The sequence below is a fragment of the Otolemur garnettii genome, unplaced genomic scaffold (assembly GCF_000181295.1).
Source record: "Otolemur garnettii isolate 467f Iridium unplaced genomic scaffold, OtoGar3 scaffold00011, whole genome shotgun sequence".
NCBI lineage: Eukaryota > Metazoa > Chordata > Mammalia > Primates > Galagidae > Otolemur > Otolemur garnettii.
In genome coordinates this window covers 36,028,290-36,050,293 of record NW_003852406.1, presented here as the reverse complement: position 1 = coordinate 36,050,293, position 22,004 = coordinate 36,028,290, and the positions used below count along the sequence as shown (strand labels likewise).

Below are 22,004 nucleotides of genomic sequence, written 5' to 3'. Positions count from 1 at the left end.
AACAACAGAAAGGGTAGAAAAAGATCAGAAAAAGAAATGAACAGAGTCTCAGGGACTTATAGTCCAATATCAAAAAGTCTAGCATGTATGTTATTAGTTAACCAGAAGGGGACTAGAGAATGTGTGGTGCAAAACAAAGCAATAACAACATTAACAAAAATACTGAAGAAATAATGGTTAAAACTTCCCAAATTTGGCAAAAAACAAACTTATAGATCACGAAGTTGAGCAAACTCCTAAAGGGATAAGCCCAGCCTAACCAAGAGTGAGACCTTGTGTTTACTAAAAATAGAAAAATTAGCCAGTTGTTGTGGCAGGTGCCTCTAGTCCCACCTACTCAGGAGGCTGAGGCAAGAGGATCACTTGAGCCTGAGTTTGAGGTTGCTGTGAGTTAGGCTGATGCCATGGCATTTTATCCAGGGTGATAGAGTGAGACTCTGTCTCAAAACAAACAAAGAACAACAACAACAACAAATGGGATAAACCCACAGAGTTCCACATCCAGGAACACCATAATCAAACTGTTGAAAAATAAAGACAATGAAAAACTCTTGAAAGTAGCCAGAGGAAAATTATGCATTATTTACAGGGGAACAATTTGAATGACTGCAGATTTCTCATCTGAAACAATGGAGGCCAAAAGGAAGTGGAACAACATTATTATTTTTATTATTTTTTTTTTTTTGGAGACAGAGTTTCACTCAGTCACACTTTTAAATGCTAAAAGGAAAGACTGTTCAACCTCTAATTCTACATTTGACATATATTTAAGTATTGAAGGTGAAATAAATACATTCTCAAATAAAGGGAAAATTAAGGGATGACACTGTCATTAGATCTGTTCTGAAAGAATTGCTCAAGTAAAATTTTCAGCCAGAAAGAAAATGATACCAATAGAAAACTTGTAGCATGAAGAATGAAGGAAGAGCTATGGAAATGGTAAATATTTGGGCAAATAGAATAGATTATTATTTTCCTCTTGATTTCTTTAAAATACGTTTGAGGGTAAAAAGTAAAAAAAGGTAACATTGTGTGCTTAAGTCTGTAATGGATGTAGATGTAATATATAACAAAAAATTCATAAAGAGATAGAGACTAAAGGGATCTATATTGTGGTGATATTACTGTGTACCATTTGAAAGCCCTCAAGCATCAACTAAAGTACTATCCAAAGAGATATAGTAAAAATCACAATATATAAACTAAAGAGAAATACTAAGAGATGTTCATATAATCTAAAAGAAAGGAGGAATTGGGAAACAGAGGAAGAAGAAACAGGAGAACAAACAGAAAATAAATATTAATTTATTTTATTTATTTTTATTTTATTTTTGGATTGCCCTAAATCCAAAAATATGAATAATTATATTAAATGCAAAATGGTCTAAGTAATACCAATAAATTACAGAGATTGTAAGACTAGATTAAAAAACTTTCCCAAAGCTATACTGTCAACAAAATATTCACTTCGAATATAATGATATAGGTGTTTAAAAGTAAATTGGTAGAAAAATATATACATGTAAAGCTAGAATGTCCACATCAGTATTAGACAAAATAGACTAAAGTGCAAAAATAATTCTGAGGAAAAATAGTGAATTACCTAATGATAAAAAGATCAATTCAAGAAAACCTAACAATGAAAAACATGTGTCTACCTAACCATATAGCTTTGAAATACATGAAGCAAAATCTGGCAGAACCAAAAAGAGAAATAGATCAAACAACAATTATAGTTGGAGACTTTAACATTCCTCCCTCAGTAATCAATAAAACTGATGCAGAAAACCAGTAAGGATATAAAAGAACTCAATAGCACTATCAGCCATCTGTATCTAATAGACACTTACAGAATACTCCGTGTAATAACAGAATTCTCATTCTTTTCAAATGCATATAAAATATTCACCAAAATAGAATTATATCTTGGTCATAATATGAATCTTCACAAATGTAAAATAATTGAAATAACACAAAATATATTCTCTGACAAAAATTAAATTAATTTAGAAATCAGTGACAGGAAGATAATAGAAAAATCTGCAAACACTTTTTAATTAAATAACATACATTTATGGCCATGTGAAAAAGAAAGTTGACATTCTTTTACAGAGTTGGAACATATTTCATTGAATGAAAAGTAAAAATACAACATATTTAAACAGGCTGGCACCTGTGGCTCAGTGAGTAGGGCACCAGTCCCATGTAACAGAGGTGGTAGGTTCATAACCCAGCCTGGCCAAAAAAAAAAAAAAATTTAAACATTGGATGCTGCTAATTAAGTATCTTGAGGAAAATTTATAGCATTAAATGTTTATATTAGAAAAGAAGGCTGGATGAAATCCTAGCAGGGAGGCTGAAACAGGAGGACCAGGAGTCTGAGACCTGGGTAACATAGAAAAACTCCATCTCTACAAAATTTAAAAATTAGCAAAGCATGGTGGCACATGCCTGCATCCCAACTACTTGGGAGGCTGAGGTGGGAGCTCAAGTTTACAGTGAGCTGTCATTGTGCTACTGTACGCCAGCTTGGGTGACAGGGAAAGACCTTATCTCTAATAAAAAAGAAAAGAATAAAGGTCTAAAATCAATAATCTAAGTGTCCACCTTAAGAAATTAGAAAAGGAAAAGCAAAATAAACCCAGAGCAAACAGAAAAAAAGAAATGAAGAACAGAAAACAAATGAAATTGAAAACAAAACTATGGAGAAGAATCAAACCCAAAGCTGGTTATTTGAAAAGATATGGAATATTTTATAAACCTTTAACAAGACACACAAAGACAAAAAAAAGAGGAGAAAGACACAAAGTAACAGTATTAAGAATGAAAGCAAGATTATCACTACAGACCCTGTGAGGTTTACAAGGGTAATAAAGGACTATTCTGAAAAACTTCATGTAAATTTAGCAACTAAAATGAACTAGACCAATTTATTAAAAATCACAAACTACCAAAACTCATTCAAAAATAGAATAGATAACTTGAATAATCTTGTGACTGTCAAAGAAATTGAATTTGTAGTCAAAAATCTTCCAAAAGAGAAACTTTCAGGGCCAGATGGTTTCACTAGGGAATACTACCAAACGTTAAAAGATGATGAAGCTTCAGTGCCCCATCCTTGTTAAGCTCCTGGCTTTGGCCCCTACCTACCAAAACCAGCTCTCCAGGGCAGTGCCCCCTTAAGAGGGTATAAGCCATCCTACTTTCCCTTCATTTGTTCATTCCTGTGAACCGCTTATTTTGTTTGGGGCTGTGAAGGATGCAAAGGTGAGTCTGATTTGGTCCTTAATATCTAGAAGAATTTATGGGGGGAAACAGAAAGACGGCAAATCAAACCTAGTAATGTACTTTGTAGCAAAAAATCTTAGGCCAGCTAGGTTCACTCTGCTTATACAATTTTTCTTTTCTTTTCTTTTTAAAATTCCTGATCAAGTCAAATAATTTTTTATTTTTAAGAAACAGATGACCTTCCTTCTTATATCTTTATACAGTTCCAGATGGGTACGCACCCTTCCATCCCAATGTTGAGAAGTGTCAGGCCTTGTAGAAGCACAGAAAGTATTCAGTCATTTGTTTATTTATTATTTACTTTTTTGAGACAGTCCCACTCTGTTGCCTAGCTAGAGTGCTGTGGCATGATCATAGCTCACAGCTACCTCAGACTTCCCAGCTCAAGTGATCTTCCTGCCTCAGCCTCCTGAGTAGCCTGGGACTACAGGCACCTGCCACAGTGCCCAGCTAGTTTTTCTATTTTTAGTAGAGATGGGATCTTACTCTTGTTCAGGCTGGTCTCAACCTTCTGAGCTCAAGGGATCCTCCTGCCTTGGCCTCCCTGGAGGACAGGGAGGTATGAGCCCCTGTCCTCCATGCATTTATTGGTCTCTAACTCCTGGGCTTGTGCTGAATCCTCTTCAGTAGGGAAGAGTTCACAGATTAGAAGATGACACATACATGAAACAAATAACCACCACAGAGAATGAGGATATAGCAATAGAATTAGTTAGGTGCATTTGCTACAGGGGCACAAGGTGAGGAACCATGACGTTTTGTGGGGTGGACGAGAGAACTCAGGAAGTCTGTAAAGGAGAGAAGAAACTTGAATGAGGTCTTCAAGAATGAGAAGGAGTCTCAGAAAGTGGGCAAGGAAAGGGGTGGGAATGTCGGAAAAAACCACACAAAGTTGTTATAAAATAGCGCAGTTGGTACAGCTAAATTAGTGTTAGATAAAAGGATCCAAGAGATGAACATGGAGAGAGATCTGGGACCCTTGCTGAAGGATAGACCTCGTTTATCACATAAGGGTTTGTTTCCTTATATATTTTCATTTTTATTTGTATTTTTGTAGACTTTGTATTATATGCATATGATAAAAAAAATTCGAAAAGCACAAAAGATAAACAGGGGTGTGCGATCCTGGTCCACATGCTGCATGTGGATTTTTTGAGGCCTGTTTTGCTTACTTGGGTTGTTGGATACCATGAAAATTATGCACAGACTCCTTCTGTGCTCATCAGCTTTTGTTAGTGTTTGTTTATTTAATGTGTGGCCCAAGATAATTCTTCCTTATCCAGTATGTGGCAGGAAAAAAAAAAGATTAAACACCCCTGGATATAGAGACTATCAAGTCTCTCCCTTCCCTACCTCAATCATCCCGTTCCTCTTCCTAAAGTCAGTTATCAAAGCTGGCTTCTTGAGCTGTTCTTCTAGAGCTGTTTTCTTTACATTTACATTTACAAATGTTGAATGTGCGCCTGTGTATTTTCCACATGAAGGTTGTGTTTTATACTTTTTATTCTTCACCTTGCTTTTTTTTTATTTGGTTATTTATTTTATTTATATTTTATTTATATGGACTGTGGATATGCCACAATTCAATGGATCAGTCTGGTACTGGAGAAATTTACTTCATTTCTAGTCTTTGCTATTGTGAACTGTGCTGCACTGATGTGTGTGTGTAAGTCCATCTGAACATGAAAGTACATGTGTAGGGTAAATTCCTTTGATCCTTGCTGGTCAAAGATTATAAGTGTTTTTTAAGTAAATAGCACCAAATTGTTGTCCTTAGAGGCTGTGCCCATGCCTATTCCTCTGGCTAACAGAATACAATAGGACCCCTTATCCATGAGGGATATTTAGCCTCCCGAGCAGCTGGGACTACAGGTGCCCGCCACAATGCTCAGCTATTTTTTTGTTGTTGCAGTTTGGCTGGGGCTGGGTTCGAACCCACCACCCTCAGTATATGGGGCCCGTGCCCTACTCACTGAGCCACAGGTGCTGCCCGGAAGAATTTTTTTTTTCTCTTTTTTGAAACAGAGCCTCAAATTGTTGCCCTGGGTAGAGTGCTGTGGCATCACAGCTCACAGCAACCTCCAACTCCTGGGCTCAAGCGATTCTCCTGCCTCCGCCTCTCAAGTAGCTGGGACCACAGGCACCCACCACAACGCCTGGCTATTTTTTGGTTGCAGCTGTCATTGTTGTTTGGTGGGCCTGGGCTGAATTTGAACCTGCCAGCTCAGGTGTATGTGGCTGGCGCCTTAGCCTCTTGAGCCACAGGCTCTGAGCCAAGGAAGAATATTTTTATTGAAATCCTTCAGGCAGGCTTACTCCTGGTATTTATCAAACTCTTTCAAATTTTCCCATACCCGTAGCATTCATTCAAATTCCCATATGCAAATGAAGTAACTTCAAATTCTATGCTTAATTTATATATATTTTCATTATGTTTATTTATTTATTTTTTATTTTTTGAGACAGAGTCTTATATGTCGCCCTCAGTAGAGTGCTGTTCCATCATAGCTCACAGAAGCCTCAAACTCTTGTACTTAAGTGATTCTCTTGCCTCAGCCTCCCAAGCAGCTAGGACTACAGGCACCCACCACAATGCCTGGCTATTTTTTATCATAGTTGTCATGGTTGTTTTTAGCAGGCCTGGGCTGGGTTTGAACCTGTGGGCCCCAGTGTATGTGGCCGGCGCTTTATTATTTTTAGAAAAAGGAAAGAGAAGTTTATTAATTTGCTGGCAGCTGAGAACTAGCATCTCAAAAGACCACCATCCTCCAGTTATGTATATTTTAAAGTCTACATTATTTGGTCTGACTGCTTTGATTTTGTTTGAGGCTCTGATAGAACTAGAAACTTTATTTCCTGTGTTGTTGTTGTATATAGCTTGAGGGCGTTTTCTATTGAGAAGGTCCAAGCAATTTCCTCATCAAAGATACCATCAGGGACACATTGATCAGACTTTTGAGAATTTCATTTGCATAAAACAAAATGATTGGGTTTTGGTAGAATTATTTGTTCATTGAAAATAGGCAAGTGAAAAAATATTTGTATGTAGTAATTTATAGTTTGAATTTTATGCATTACCATTAATTCTTTTATTTGTTCAGCCTCCATTATTTTTTACAAGGAGCAACGATAAAGTGTTTGTACTTCCTTCCTACCTTCCCTATTCATTTTCTATCTCATATTAGTCTAAAGTTTTATTTCTAAGTGATTATCTTTGCATAGTTAAATATTCTGTATCATTATTTCTTGGTTTTTCAGCTTTGAGTAATGTCTTTGGTTCCTGGCCACCCGTGGTGATGTAATCAAGGGATTTATTCCACTTCTCATTCCCTTCCACTTTTGTGCTAACTGTATCGTTCTGTACAGGCGTAGAGCATCAACATTCTGATTTGCTACTCTAAAACCCACTTGCCTTTGGTCTTGATTCTACAGTTGCTATGTGCTAATATATGTTAATATTTAGTATATGCTAATGTACAGCAATAGAGGTAAAATATATTTGGTGCTTACCATCATTTCTTTTGCTGTGGTTCCTTCAATTATCTCTCTGTTGACTGAAGCTTGTTCTCTGGTAGTTTCCTCACACAGCTCATAGGCACAGTGCTCCTTTCTGAGATCTACTGCCGCTGGTCTGTCCTCCCTCCTGTCCATCTTTCCAGTGGTCATCTCCCCTACATCTCCTGCTCCATCCTCCATGACTCTACAGGTCTTGTTGCATGTGGAGTTTATAGATCATCACCTCCAAATGTGTTAAAAACACAGCAGCTGTGCTTCTGATGGGGTCTTGAGACCCACTGAGCTGTGCATTGTGTATTTCCCTGTGCCTTTGTTCCCTCTCTCTGCATTTGCCTGCTTTGGGCAGCCTGTATCCTTTTGTTTATTTGTTTATACCAAGTGTCCTCAAACTATGGCCCGCACGCCACATGCCGCCTGCTAAGGACATTTATCCAGCCCTCCGGTCGTTTTTGCCGCTGCTGCCTGTCCTGCTTAGCAGCCGACTCATCCCGGGCCTGCAGTCCAGCCCTCCAATGGTCTGAGGGACAGTGAACTGGCCCCCTGTTTAAAAAGTTTGAGGACCCCTGGTTTACACTGTAGGTTTTATTTTCATTAACAATGGAGTTTGCTTTGTTTGTTTCTTGTTTATTTTGTTGGGTTTTTTTTTTTTTTATTTTTGAGACAGAGTCTTAGTATGTCACCCTCAGTAGAGTGCTGTGGTGTCACAGCAACCTCAAACCCATGGCCTTAAACAACTCTCTTGCCTCAGCCTCCCAATTAGCTGGGACTACAGGCACCAGCCATGTAGTCCAGGAGTAAGCCTGGACACTAGGACTACAGCCATGAAAGTTTGGTCAGAGTAGGAGGCCATGACCAGCCTCAGCCCACCACCCACAGCCCCTGAACTCTCACCTTCACAATGCCCAGCTATTTTTTTCTTGCAGTTGTCATTGTTGTCTAGGTGGCCCAGACTGGGTTTGAACCTGACAGCCCCAGTGTATGTGGCCAACATCATAACCACTGTGCTACAGGCTCCGAGCCTACTTTGTTGGTTTTAATGATATCTAGGAGGACAAGAGGCAAATTACTGTCTTATGCCACCAAATTTAGACAAGAAGTCTGTCTTTTAATTATTTTTAAATAGGTGGCATTGCAGCATAATAGCAAAGAACCTAGGGTATGGGCCTGGTTACACCTGGCTCCTGATCTAAGCACTGCCACTTACTGCCTAACAACGGGCAAATCACACCCCTCTGTGTCATTGTCATCTCTGGGATGGGGATGGTCCATGTGAGTACTTGGGGCTGCTGCGAGGTTATATCTATAGGGCCCAGCATGCTGCTTTTCAGACAGTAGATGTTCACAAGGGCAACACTGTAATGTTTGAGTTCTTGGTGTAGGTGCCATTTGTACATTTCATTAGCCCTCTCTGTTGGGAAAGGGTCATGTTGTTACCACTCACTCAGTTACTGGTGGATGCTGTCACTGAGGCCATCATTGGGAGACCCTTTGGCATTCTCCCACATCACCCATATTTCTGTCTGGAGAAACAAGAGAAGGACAGATGGACTATTCTGGGAGCCCTGGCAAGCATATTCCTTCACGGGCAGAGGAGAGGGGTAGGATAACACATGAGACGGTCTTTCAGGAAAGTGATGATTTCTTCAGGAAGAGGTGGAAAAGACCAGAGCTGGGCATGGATGCAGGATAGTCTCTAGCCCAGACTCCAGATCAGACATTAGGGTGGATGTGCATGGGGATCTGAGACTGTGTTGTAAGTCTGCCTCCCATCAGAGCAGCTCTGGGTAAGGTTGGAAGAGGTGGGGAAAACAGACTGGAAAGAGCTTCTGATGTATATATCATTAAGTCTTCACTTTGGTCTTTGTGTTCTCAGGGCCTAGAGTCCCAGGCAACTGTGGCTCCTACCCTGCCTGCCAGCAGCAGCCCTAACGTAGCCTCTGTTGGCTATAGCACCTCCAGAAGTCAAGGTGCCATCAAATCCATGGATATGGAAACACAGGAGGATGAGAGAACATCTGCTGACCAGGCAGCTGGAGGCAAGAAGAATATGCAGGCAGCAGGGAAGGTGCAGGTGGATGGAAGGACCCAGGGAGAGCAAGCACAGACAAGGCAGAGGATACAGGCAGACAGCAAGGTGCGGGCAGGTGTTGTGACACAAGACAGTGAGAGGCCACAGTCAGGCAGGTGCTCACAGAAGGATGTAGGTGTGGTGACACAGAAAAGGATGGAGATGCAGGGAGAAAAGCCACAAGCAGATAAGACGATACAGGAAGGCAGGAGGGCACAGGCAGATGGCAGGGTGCAGGAAGACAGATGGGCACAGGCAGAAAGGGGGACCCAATCAGAGGGGACTGTAACCACAGCCATGAAAGTTCGGTCAGAGCAGGAGGCCATGACCAGCCTCAGCCCACCACGCACAGCCCCTGAACTCTCACCTTCAAAGGGTCCTCAGTCTCCTCAGATCATTGAGTATTTCATGCAGACTCCGGAAGGGTCTTGTGTCCCTGAAAAATCTGGTTTCATGCCCAGATCTGAGGTGGCAGCAGCCACAGCTTCCAGGAACCATGAGGAGATTGTGCTGGGTCCCCTGTCAGGGAACCTCATGCTCCCATCACAGCTGCTTCCTGCAGGGAGCTTGGAGCAGGTGGGAGGAGGCACACAGCAAGGGCCAGACCTGTTTGGGCCGGTCACCACTGACACACACAACAGCCTATTCCAGTACCCTAAGGAGGAGCAACCAGGGGGAGCATCATGCGTGGATCTGGGTGGCTGTCCTCCAGCTGGCCTGTGTCAGGGGGTACCCACTGTGCCTCCTCCTCCTGGGACTGCCCTGACCAGTAGCCCCAAGGAGGAACTGCCCAGCACCCCAACTTCTCAGCATATGAGCACCGCTGCCTTCCTGCCCTCTGCAGACCAGGCCTTGCTGAGTTCCGCCTCCACACTGCATCTGGGGCCGGAGACCCCCACCCAGAGTCACCCATCAGAAACCATGGCCACCAGCAACAAGGGGGCCTGTGCTAAGGTGCCAGATGTGGAGGAGGGGACCTCAAGCTCCCGGACCTGTGACCCCGGCCTCATAGATTCCCTGAAGAACTACTTGCTTCTGCTGCTGAAGCTATCTACTGCAGAGCCAAGTGGAGCAGGGACAGAGATCCAAGCAGGTGCTGCCACTGGAAGTCTGGAGCCCTCGCTCACTCTGGTCCCCACTGTGGAAGTGGCTGGGCTGAGTCCCCGGACATCAAGGCGCATCCTGGACCGTGTCGAGAACAACCACTTGGTGCAAAGTGCACAGACGCTGCTGCTGAGCCCCCGCACCACTCGCCGCCTCACGGGCCTCTTGGACCGTGAGGTGCAGGCTGGCCACCAGGCCCTGGCTACTGGCCGAGGGTCCCAAGGCACTGGCCTCAGCCCCCTCGCTGTCCCTGCCATCGTGGTAGGTGAGGAGGGCCCTGGGCTGGCCTCAGAAGAATCCAGGCAGGATGAGGGAGAGGTTTCCCTGGAGGGGCCTGGCCTTCTGGGGGCCTTCCAGGAGAGCAGCATGGCGGCGCCACTGGTGAAGAAGGCATGTGGGCAGGCAGTCTCTGGGGAGGGACTGCTCTCAGCAGAGGCCAGAGCCCAGGAACCCTCCCAAGAAGAAGAGTTCCCAGGGGAGGCTCCAACAGGTCTCCCTGCAGCTACACCTGAGGAACTGGCCCTAGGAGCACGGAGGAAGAGGTTTCTCCCTAAGGCCAGAGCAGTGGGAGAAGCGGAGGCATCCAAGCCCGAGGAGAAGGAGAGCCCCATGGTTTCCCCTCGGGGTTCCAGGAAAAGCCTGGCGCCTGGGTCCCCAGAGACTCCAGAGCGGGAGAGATGCTCCCCAACCCAAGGCAGAAAGGTGGGTATGCTGGAGGTGCCACGGACAGAAGAGGAGCCAGCAGCAAGAGGCTTGGGCCCCAGCCCCAAGGCCAGTGGTCTGGACGAAAGCAAACAGGAAGCTCTGCCCAAGCCCAGGAAAGCCAAAGACCTGCTAAAGGGTGAGCAGTGGGGAGGCAGGGGAGGTTGGGCTTCACAAGGGATGGCTGCTCGAGGTGACTGACAGCCCCACCCTACCGGTTGACATGTCCCTACCAGAGAATTATGGATTACCTTTGTAACAGTATTTTTACTTCACAGCCTTTAGAATTGTCTTGGCTCTGCCACTCCATAAAATGGGGATAACAGCACCACCTCTGTGATGTTGTGAACCAAATGGGATAGACTGAGTCAAGGTCTTAGCTCAGGCCCCGCTCCCTCTGCTAGTACACTACCTCCGTCATCGCCATAACCCTCCACTGGCTCTTCCCACGACCACAAAGTAGGGGAGGTGGGATTCAAATGCCGGTTTCTGGTGCTAGGCACCTGAAGTATAAAAGAAGTTCTTCTCTTGACTGCTGTGAGGACCTCTTGGCCAGGGGTTGAGGGAGTAGTGGCTTCTTTCCAGCTGAGACGCGTGTGGTAGGGTCAGAGCAGAAGCCTGCGGCACACAAGGGAGGCAGCTGGGGCCTCTGCAGTGGTGGGTTTGTGGGGAGATTCAAATCCTCGCAGCCTGTTCCACCAAAGACACCCATGAAGGCTGGGCTGTGGCCAGAGAGTGCACAGGATGGAGGGGAAATGGTTTCTCCCTCTTAACTTGGCCCTGCTCTCAGCCCCACAGGTGATCCGGAAGATTCGAGTGGAGCAGTTTCCTGATGCCTCAGGGAGTCTGAAGCTCTGGTGCCAGTTTTTCAACATTCTCAGTGACTCAGTCTTGACATGGGCCAAGGACCAGCGCCCTGTGGGTGAGGTGGGCAGGAGGTAAGCCCGTGGGTACCATTCGCACCTGACTGCCTCCCTAATTACAGCCTTAACATCGGGCGTTTTCCTAGCACTTTGAGTATATCACGCCATATAATCCTCACAGTTATGTCCTATGAAGGAGATTCTATTATTCCCATAGTAGAAATGAAAAAATTGAGGGTCAAAGGCCTTTAAGCCATTTGCCCAAAGTCACACGGCCAGTAGGTGTCACATCTACAGGCCGCGGGATCTTGTTGCCTCCCCAGAACTCTCAGAGCCTGGGTTCATAGCAGGCAATGAGAATAGGGTCTGAGGACCTCAGGACTACAGTCTGGTGCTGTCTGTGACTGGGTGATGGCCTTCAGGAGAAGGGTCTCTGTTTTCTGCAGCGCAGGGGATGAGGGGCCGGCAGCCCTGGCCATTGTGCAGGCGTCCCTCGTAGACTGTGGCGTGTATCGATGTACCATCCACAACGAGCATGGCTCAGCCTCCACTGACTTCTGCCTCAGCCCCGAGGGTGAGTGTGCCCTGCTGCCTGGGGGCTCTGCCTGGCCCAGCCCCTGAGGGGTAGGGGCAGGCATCTTTGGAGAAGGCACTCTGCACAGGAGCCTGAAAGTAGCTTTCTTTTCTTTTTCTTCATGTAGCATTGTCAGGATTCGTCTCCAGAGAAGAAGGTGAAGGTACAGTGCCCCCTGGGGAAAGAGGGGGTGGGTCTTCATCCCTACTCCTGTCATCTGTAGGATGGACCTTCTTTAAGGGCTTGAAAACTGGTCCAAATCCACACACTTCCCCCCTTTGCCTCCTATTTTAGGATATGGCTTAGGGAGGATGATAGAGGAGGATGCTCTTTCAGGAGACTGTGGAGGAAGAAGAGGCTAAGAGGGCCATTGCATAAGGAACCAGTCAGCCTTGTGGCCTTTCATGCCAGGTTCTGTGATCATGGGTGAGAATGGCCACCAGGGCACATCCTATCCTGCTAGGTCCTACTCAGAGTTTCCCAGGGTGCTCTGTGGCCTCTTACATTAGAGTCACACAGGGAGCAGGCTAGAAACATGGCTTCTTGGCCCTTGCTGCAGGCGTCCTTACTGTCTAGGAAGAACTTGGGAACATTACATTGTCCGCAGGCTCCCTAGTGACTGTGAAATACCCACAAAGTTCGATGGGCATTTTAAGGGCTCAGATATTAGGGAAAGAGTCTGTACAGCTCCTGCAAGAGACATGCTACAGGCCTGGGACTTGGGCAGCAGCCAGTGGTGAACGGCTTCATTTGCTGATGAATGCATTAATTCCTTCATTCATTTACTCATTCAATCACTAACTCATCCAATTATTGCCTTTTTTTAGTTATCAAATAATATAATCAATATCAAATATAACCTCACATCTAACAACTTAGTCATAATTTTTTTAATATCATCAAACCACCCAATCATATTTACCCAATTATTCCATAACCATTGAGTTATTTGAATCAGGAACCACTCCTTGCTTTTGGCTGATATATCTCCCAAGTTTCTGTTATTATGGAACAGTTCCTCCTACTTGATTTTTTCTCTTTCTGTGCTGTATATTTATTGAAGTAACTTGATGTGTTGAATTTCTTACATTCTGAATTTTGTTGGTTGTATTCCCAGTTAACATATTCCTCCATACATGTGCCTCTTCTAAGTTGGTAATCAGATGGAGAACTTTGCTCAGATTCAGGTGTGATTTTTTTTATTATTATTTTTTGAGACAGAGTCTCACTTTGTCACCCTTGGTACCATGTTTCCCCAAAAATAAGACCTACCCCCAAAATAAGCCCTAGCAGGATTTCTATGCATTTGTTAAATATAAGCCCTACCCTGATAATAAGACCTAGTGATGGTCCTATTTTGGCATTTTGGCACGGAAGAGAGGAAGACATCCCCTGAAAATAAGCCTTAGTGTGTCTTCTTGAGAAAAAATAAATATAAGACAGTGTCTTATTTTTGGGGAAACATGGTAGAGTGCCATGACTTCATAGTTCACAGCAACCTCAAACTCTTGGGCGCCAGAGGTCCTGTTGCCTCAGCCTCCTGAGTAGCTGGGACTACAGACACCTGCCACCAAGCCTGGATAATTTTTCTTTTTTAGTAGAGATGGGGTTCTTACTCTTGCTCAGGCTGATATAGAACTTCTGAGCTCAGGCAGTCCACCCACCTTGGCCTCCCAGAGTGCTAGGATTACAGGCATGAGCCACTGCACCCGTCCAGGTGTGAGATTTGGGGGGGCACGAATAATTCACTGATGTGCTGCATATATCCTTTTGCGTTCTATTCAGAGGTAAATGACAGCAAATTTTTTCACTTTTAGTAATGTTAAGATTACTCACTGGATTATTCAGGAGGTGTCTGTGTGAGACATCCTTTTTAAAGTTTAAAGACTGTCTGATACAACCAGTGCTGTTATCTAAGGGCTTTGGCAGTCACTGATCAGTGCCTAAATCTGTTATTTCATTAGAAGTTACAACATGGAAATATTTTAATTTTATCATTCCTTTTTCATTCATTAGCTGAAACTTTTCTGTAAAGAAGAAATAATTATTTGGTTACCCTGATACATTTAGACCACCAGAAAATAGAGGATAAATACTTGCTCTTTTCCCTTTACATATTAGATTTCAGAATAATGAGTTGGGACCCTACCATCCTCCTCCAAGGGTGACTGATAAGGTTGGTTTTTTGAGGGGGAATTGGGATTTTTTTCCCCCAATTTGAACCATTATGAACACATGGATTTTAACATATTTGATACATTCAAGACATTACAGGCACTATTCTCTTTGTTACTGAGACTTGTTTTCATTTGTGGCCAAGGGGGATCATTTTAGGTTGGTGCCTATATCCTTTTGACAAGTTTCTAATGGTTTGTGACAGCTTCCTTGCTTCCTGGTCTCACAAGGTATGTGAAGTCCATGCTATATACTTTCTGTCTGGACCTGGACTCAACTGTTTTCGTTGGGGACTCTGGTTCCCATTAGAGGGAAATGGTATTTGGTAATTGCAATCTGGGCACTAGGGTGTGCACTGCTACTAGATTGGTCCTGCAAACCTTTAGACTTAGTTAAATGTGTTGACTGAGATGAAATCATTGATCAAAACACCTAATTCTAAAACAAAGAAATTTTAGTATTCAGTATTGATTACTCCTGCCACAGAAAACCTCTGCCTTCTACAAATTCTTCCGAGCCTCTGCTGTGATAGGTACCCCAGGAGCTCTGTGATGCAATAGGGTCTGCTGCTCCAGGAGCTCTCAGTCTGCTAAGGGATTCACAGCTCACACTATGACAGAAAGCTGGCACACCAGGCTGGCAGAGTGGGGTACTGTCCTGGCCTTCTCCACCTCTCAGACCCCACATTGGTTAGCCAGGAATTTCTAATTTCCCACATTTCTGCTGTTCCCCATCAGTTGGAGAAGAGATTGAGATGACCCCCATGGTATTTGCTAAGGGTCTGGCTGACTCTGGCTGCTGGGGGGACAAACTCTTTGGGCGACTGGTGAGTGAGGAGCTCCGAGGGAGTGGACATGGGGGTGGCCTCCGGAAGGCCTCCCAGGCCAAGGTCATCTATGGGCTGGAACCCATCTTCGAGTCAGGCCGCACGTGCGTCATCAAAGTGTCCAGCCTGCTTGTGTTTGGGCCCAGCAGCGAGACTTCTCTCCTGGGCAGAAACTACGATGTCACCATTCAGGTACCATGCCCCATCCTTGTGCTTCACCCCTTTATTCTCTTGCTTTCTCTCCTTTCCCAGCCTGGGTCTTGAAAGGAGGCCTAGTATAGAGGCAGAAGCCATCTCAATTTCAACCTCATGAGCCTCAAGGACAGCTTGAAGTGTAGCCCAGAGTCAGGTACTTGGCCCAGAGGACTTCAGAGCTTCAAAACTATTTGGGCCATAGTTCTGTTACATATGAATGGCCACTCTGTATTTGCAGCAGAGACCTTACCCCCTGCCTCAAACATAGTCTCTTGTGGAAGCCTTATTTATATGTGAAATAAAAGGGGAATGGCGGGGGATCAGTATTTTCTGCTTTCCACAAGTGGTCCCTGGGGCACTGCCCTCTATTACTAGGGCTCCAGGAAACATAGCTCAGAAGCCACTTTGAAAATCTCAGCTTGGAAAGAAGTCCAAAGCCCCTTCTACAAATGAGGACAATGAGGCCCAGAGGCCAGCGTGGGGCAGGAGTGAGCTTTGCCTCCCCCAGAGTGGGAACCCCACCTGCAGGCCCCACTTAGAGCCAAGTGCAACAGAGAACTGAGGCTTCTCTGCTGATCACATCCGGTTCCCTCCAATCCACAGGGGTGCAAGATCCAGAACATGAGTCGAGAGTACTGCAGAATCTTCGCAGCTGAAGCAAGAGCTGCACCTGGCTTTGGGGCGGTGCCTGAGTAAGTGCAGGGGAGAAGGACGTACCGTGGTTGGAGCTGCTGCCGTGAGCCTCTTTAAGGCCACGATTTCACATCCTCTCAGCTGCATCCCAACTTACAGCCATGTGCAGAGAGGCTCTTAGCATACCCCTTGCTCAGCTCAATGATCCCACAAAATCTAAAATCTTTACCTCAAGATTCGCTGTGGAAAAAAAAAAAAAGATTCACTCCGGTCCTGAGTCTCTCCCCCCTGCCCTAATTCCCCATTCTTTACACTGAGTTTGGCACAGGAGATTCTGGGTCTCTGGGCAGGTGGGCTGAGCCAGGTAAACTGGTTGGCACTGTCACCAGGCCTGTGGGCGGGCAGGGCAGTGTGGATTTTTGTAGGAGACGGCTATAAATGGCAGCTGATTCCATTTTGAGGCTTGAACTCTGACTCTCGTATCTAGGGTTTGACTGGCAGTGAGTCATAGTCTGGGTGAAGCCTCTGTGGAGGTGTTCCTGTCTATGAACACCTTTTGGCCTCAGTCCCTCACACAAGCACCATGTCTGCTTGTGGCCATAGCAGGGTTTGGTTCTAATCTCAGCAACCACAGAGAATGGACAGGACTCTGAAGCCCTTGGCCTCCATTTTCCTTTCTGAGCCCAGAGAAGAGCTTCCCTCACCCTCACTGTTCTCCAGGCTCAGAACTGACCGTTTCCACTCTTAGAAGGACCCTCTTTTAGTTCCAACAATATAGACCTGGGTTGGAGGGAGGAGCTCTCTGGGCCATAATCCCTGCTTACTGCAGGATAAACTGTGTTTAGGATCATCCCACTGTACCTGATCTACCGGCCTGCAAACAATATTCCATATGCTACCCTGGAGGAGGACCTGGGCAAGCCCCTGGAGTCTTACTGTTCCCGGGAAGGCGGCTGTGCTGGGGCTCCAGCAGCATCTAGCAACTTTGAGGTCATGCAGAAATGCCAGACCTTCCAGCACTGGCTGTATCAGTGGACAAATGGCAGCTTCCTTGTCACAGACTTGGCAGGTATGAGAGTGTGAGGGTGCAATGTGCAGGAATATGAGGGCATGCAGAGGAGGAAGGACAGGGGGCTTGGCTGAGAGTTTACAAAGCACTTTTGTGTTATTCTGTTTTGCTTTTCACAATAATCCTATAAAATTGATTGAACCATTTTGAATATAACCCTAATACATGCCAACACCTCATGTAGCCCAGTCTGTAACTGCAGCTGCATTTATTTAAAGAAGTGCTGTAGTCGGGGTGTAATGACTCACGCCTGTAGTCCCAGCCCTGTGGGAGGCTGAGGTAGGTGGAATGCTTGAGCTCAGGAGTTCAAGGCCAGCCTGAACAAGAATGAGACCCCATCTCTACTGAAGAAAAAAAATTATCCAGGTGTGGCGGGAGCCTGTAGTCCCAGCCACTTGGTAGGCTAAAGCAGGAGGATTGCTTGAGACTTAAGAGTTTGAGGTTGCTATGAGCTGTGATGCCACAGCACTCTAGCCAGGGCAACAGAGTGAGACTCTGTCAAAAAAAAAAAAAAAAGAAAAGAAAAGAAAATGATCTAATATAGTAGAAAGACTTGAGAGCCAAAGAAGTTTTATTTAAGTCTAAGCCCCATTGTTTTCTAGCAGGTCTTTGTTTTACAAAGAAAGCTAAAGCTCAGACAGGTTGGCCATTTAGTCTCTCTGAGCTGCAGGTTCTTTTCCCTCTCTAGGAATAACAGCTTCCTACCTATCTCTCAGAAGTGTTACAAGGATTAAATGAAATCATATTTGTAAATGCCGTCTGCAAACTAAGATTCTGTGCAAGCATAAGGGAGCATCTATTATAGCATGAATCCAGAATGCAGGGAGCACCAAAAGGGAAAAGACAAACTAATAGTTACAACTACTGTGTTTCAGACACTAAGTTAGTGTCCTACACCTACTATGACCTTCTCAACAGCCCTGTAAGACTGAGAGCTAGAGCCATGAAGTAACTTGCCAAGTTCACGTAGCTCAGCAGTGATAGAGCTGAAATGTGAATCCAGGTGTGTCTGACTCTACTCATCATATGATGGTGAAGGAAAAGTTCCTAGAAAAATGCTCTGGACAGGTTGAAAATGGGGGAAAAAGACTACAAACCTGCCACATGAAAGCTAAGATACTTGGGAGGACTGACCCTAGTGGAAGCATTTTTTCTCTGTCACCATTTTTCCTGGCTTTGTTCTCCCAAAGGCTGTCTTCACCTAGAAGACAACCTTGCTTCTTGAAGAGTGAGTACAGAAGCCAGCCATGCTGAGTAGTGTTTCTGCTGCCCTACCCCTGACTGATCCTCACATCCCCATTCCCTCTCTCTTGTCCAGATAGACTACTAATCTGTTAAGAGGAAAGACAAGGTTTTAAAAAGCCAGAGGCCAGCCTAGTCTGTGACCTGGTCTGTGCCCACAGAGGCCAGATTGTGTGGCTGGAACAGCTCTGGCTCTAGGCGTCAGAAAAACTGAACATGGCTGTGGATGCAGATGGCACCACATGTGGTCAATGTTCCATTATTGAATCAAAGCTTGAGTTTGACTCACTTGTAAAAAACAGGCATGTCCTAGTTTTATATGCCTAGTAATAGACAGAGCTCTGCACACTGTCTGTGAGCGGCAGGTGGTAATGACCAGCAGGAGGATGTCTGAAGTGTCTTCTCTGGACCTGGGAAGTTCCTGTCTGAGGCGGCGTCTGTGCTGGAAACATGGTGCTCAGGACCAGCCCTGACTGGCATCAGCCCTCAACCTTCTCTCTTTCAGGGGTTGACTGGAAGATGACTGATGTGCAGATTGCCACCAAGTTGCGAGGGTGAGTGGCTCAGGGGAGCGAATGCCCTCTGAGAGTCTTCTTAGGGTGTAAAATGTCTCCTTTTGTTCTCTATCCCTGAGGTTCTGGGCCTGGGGCCAAATGATCCAAGTCACACTCATGGCCAGGTGGTACCTAGGGACATACAGGGTCCTCTGCCATTCCAGGTCCTCACTGAGCTCCTCTGCTTTCTTCTACCTGAGCGTACTCTCACCATGCCGGTGAGCAAGGGCCTGTGGTTAGAGTGCTTGCCTTGAGTTTGCTTTTCATATTTAAAAAGCAAACCAAGGTCGGCCATGGTGGCTCATGCCTGTAATCCCAGCACTCTGGGAGGCCAAGGGGAGTGGATTGCCTGAGCTCACAGGTTGGAGACCAGCCTGAGCCAGAGAAAGACCTATCTCTAAAAATAGCCAGGTGTTGTGGAGGACACCTGTAGTCCCAGCTACTCAAGAGGCTGAGGCAAGAGAATTGCTGGAGCCCAAGAGTCTGAGGTTACTGTGATGAGCTATGACGCCATGGCACTCTCCGGAGGGTGACAAAGTGAGACTGCATCAAAAAACAAAAAAACTCCAAACCATTCACACAGCTAATGTCCCACATGATAAGTTCCACATGCCAGGGTGCAATGGGACAGCGGTGGTATCATTTAGGCTTGTGTGCTGCCACTGGGGGTAGAACCCAGAGGAGACCCCCGTCACTGTTAAGCGGGGTCAGATGTGCCCCAAGCATGACACTCTAACAGCAGCAATCCCAAAGCAGTCCCCAAAGTGGCTGTCACTCTGGGTAGGACCCCCACTCAGCTCTTCCTGTTTGGCTACAGATATCAAGGCCTCAAGGAGAGCTGTTTCCCTGCCCTGCTGGACCAGTTTGCCTCATCCCACCAGTGCAACGCCTACTGTGAGATGCTGGGGCTGACAGCCCTCAAGGGCCCTGAGGCTGCCTACCTGCAAACCAAGGCCAAAGGCTCTAAGAGTCCATCTGCTGGCAGGAAGGGCACCCAGCTAAGCCCTCAGCCTCAGAAGAAAGGCCTCCCTAGTCCTCAGGGCACCCGGAAGAGCACCCTGAACTCCAAGGGCACCCCCCAGGCCTCAGAGCCAGTCGCCATCCAATTATTGGGACAGCCTCCCACCCAAGAGGAGGGCTTGGAGGCCCAGGTCAGGCGGTAGCCCCACCAAGAGGCTGGGTGCCTCCACCCAGCAGCTCCCCAGTCCGGAAGCAGCTGGGACTGGACCGAGACGTTCCTAACAAAGAAGTGCAGGAGGAGGTACCACTGTGGTTCTGCACAGCCTGTCCAACAGCGCCTCATCAGACGGCTTCAGTGCAGCCAGAGAAGGTGCACTAGGAGGCACCACTGGGGCTCTGCACAGCCTGCCAGCAGCTCCTCATCAGACGGCTTTGGTGCACGGCACACAACCCACTGGCCTCTTATGCTGCCATCATCACTGGGGCTCCCAGGCCTCAAGTGGGCCACCTCCATGTGCCTGGTGGCCTAGCCCTCCTCCAAGTTTACACTCACTGAAGCTGGGGTTCCCATGGGGTCCCCTGAGTCTTCTGCATGAGTTCTGCACCCAGTCCCTCGCCTCAGACTCTTCCCACAGCCAATGTGCTCTGGGGACACGCAGGCCCACCTGACCCTCTTCTTGCTTGGCCCTGATCTCTCTCCCTTCCTCAGGGCTCCGTGCTTCCTCCGCTGTGTCTGGCTGGTGATTCTCAGGGTGTCTTCTCCTCCCCTGCCTACTTTGGCTCACTTATCCTCCCCCTCTACTTTGGCTCATTCATCCCAGCTTACCCTGGAACTAACGTACCACTGAGCCCACATGGGGCCCTCCCATAGCCCGTCACGTTCTTGTGCAGTGGTCTCTGAAGTGTGCTCATGCTATTGCCTCTCTTCACTCACTGCTTCCTGGCCCCCTTTGCTCCCTTGCACCACCCTCCTCCCAGGATTTGAGCCCAAGTTCTTCCCCTTGCCTGCCCTTCACAAAGGGACTTCCCTTGTCCCTTTGCCTGAGGGTTACCCTTGCCTTAACCCCACACCCTGCCCAAGAGAAGAATAGCACCTCTGGGATATTGCTCCATCCTAGTCCTCTCCTCTCTGCAACTCCCAGGCTCTGTGCTCATGAGGCGAGAGCAGCCACAAGGTTGTGTCAGCAACCGGGCTTTGCGGGTGACTTTGAGGAGCCCTGTGCTGCATCCTCTTTCACCAAGGGGCAGGGCACTGGACTCCTCACCATGGAGGATATCCCTATGTGTCCTAGAAGGGATGCAGTGCACCCGTGCACTTGGGTGCAGGGCTGTCTCAGCACCTGGAAATTAGGGGCTCTGCCCCCAACCATTAGCTCTTAATCCTGGGACTCCAGCTCTAGCCAGTATGGGCTCCCAGGGAACTTCCATGCAGGCCCCAGCAGCCTGGCCTCTTCCTGCGCATCTCTCCTTGAGGCCTGGGGTAGGGTAGGTCTGGAATGCAATGAAGGCAGCAACTGTGCATCCTCCTTGCCCTCATCTGGTGCCATGTTCAGAAGAATGAATCTACATTTTGGCTCCTGGACTTAGGTTGAGTCTAAGTTTCTGTGCCCACAGCTAGAGCCCATGCTTCTTACACAGCTGGGCTGATAGCTTGTACCCCTCAGAGGGTACCTGGGGCCTATGCCTTTGGAAGAAGAACACAAAGGAAGAAACTCAGGAAGGAAGAGCAGGGCTGGGGCTCTGCAGAAATGCTCTGTGTCCCTGGCTGCCTGGGTTCCTGCAAGACCCATCCTCCCTCACTCCCCACTGGGGCCTCCCCTGTCTGACATGTCCCTCCATTCTCACATTTCTAAACTTGTCTACCTCCTCTTGTGCTCAGGTGATGCCTCACTTTTTCCTCTTGCCTCAGTGTGACCCCAGTTTTCCCAGCCTGCAAATTGAGATTACTTTGGTGAACTGAGAATTTGTGTATTGTTCATTTGTTCATTCACCATTCATTCAGCACACATAAACTCAGCACCTACTTAATGCCTGACCCTGGCTGGCAGCGACTGGGAGACAAAGTTATACCAGACAGTCTCAGGAGAGAATCTGTTAGGATCAATGGGTTTTAAGCAATAGGAATTAACTTGAACCAACTTAGTAAGGAAAAAGGGTTCATGAGAAAGATGTTGGGATAGTTCACAGAACCAAAAACAGTCTTAGGATGGGTGGGAGCCAGGACAGCCCCAGGGC

At 46.5% G+C, this 22,004-nt stretch overlaps 1 protein-coding gene across 1 annotated transcript in view; it reads left to right on the top strand.

The window, feature by feature from the left end:
• Positions 1-20,162, top strand: part of ALPK3 (alpha kinase 3) — a 52,472-nt gene extending 32,310 nt beyond the window's left edge. Inside the window, exons 6-14 of the mRNA XM_023510100.1 lie at positions 8,678-10,817; positions 11,469-11,616; positions 11,988-12,115; positions 12,243-12,278; positions 15,028-15,308; positions 15,915-16,003; positions 16,790-17,013; positions 18,761-18,809; positions 19,627-20,162. Coding sequence (XP_023365868.1) covers positions 8,678-10,817; positions 11,469-11,616; positions 11,988-12,115; positions 12,243-12,278; positions 15,028-15,308; positions 15,915-16,003; positions 16,790-17,013; positions 18,761-18,809; positions 19,627-19,972 — 3,441 coding nt within the window. The 3' untranslated portion in view covers positions 19,973-20,162. The remainder of the gene's footprint in view (positions 1-8,677; positions 10,818-11,468; positions 11,617-11,987; positions 12,116-12,242; positions 12,279-15,027; positions 15,309-15,914; positions 16,004-16,789; positions 17,014-18,760; positions 18,810-19,626) is intronic.
• Positions 20,163-22,004: the final 1,842 nt, after the last annotated feature.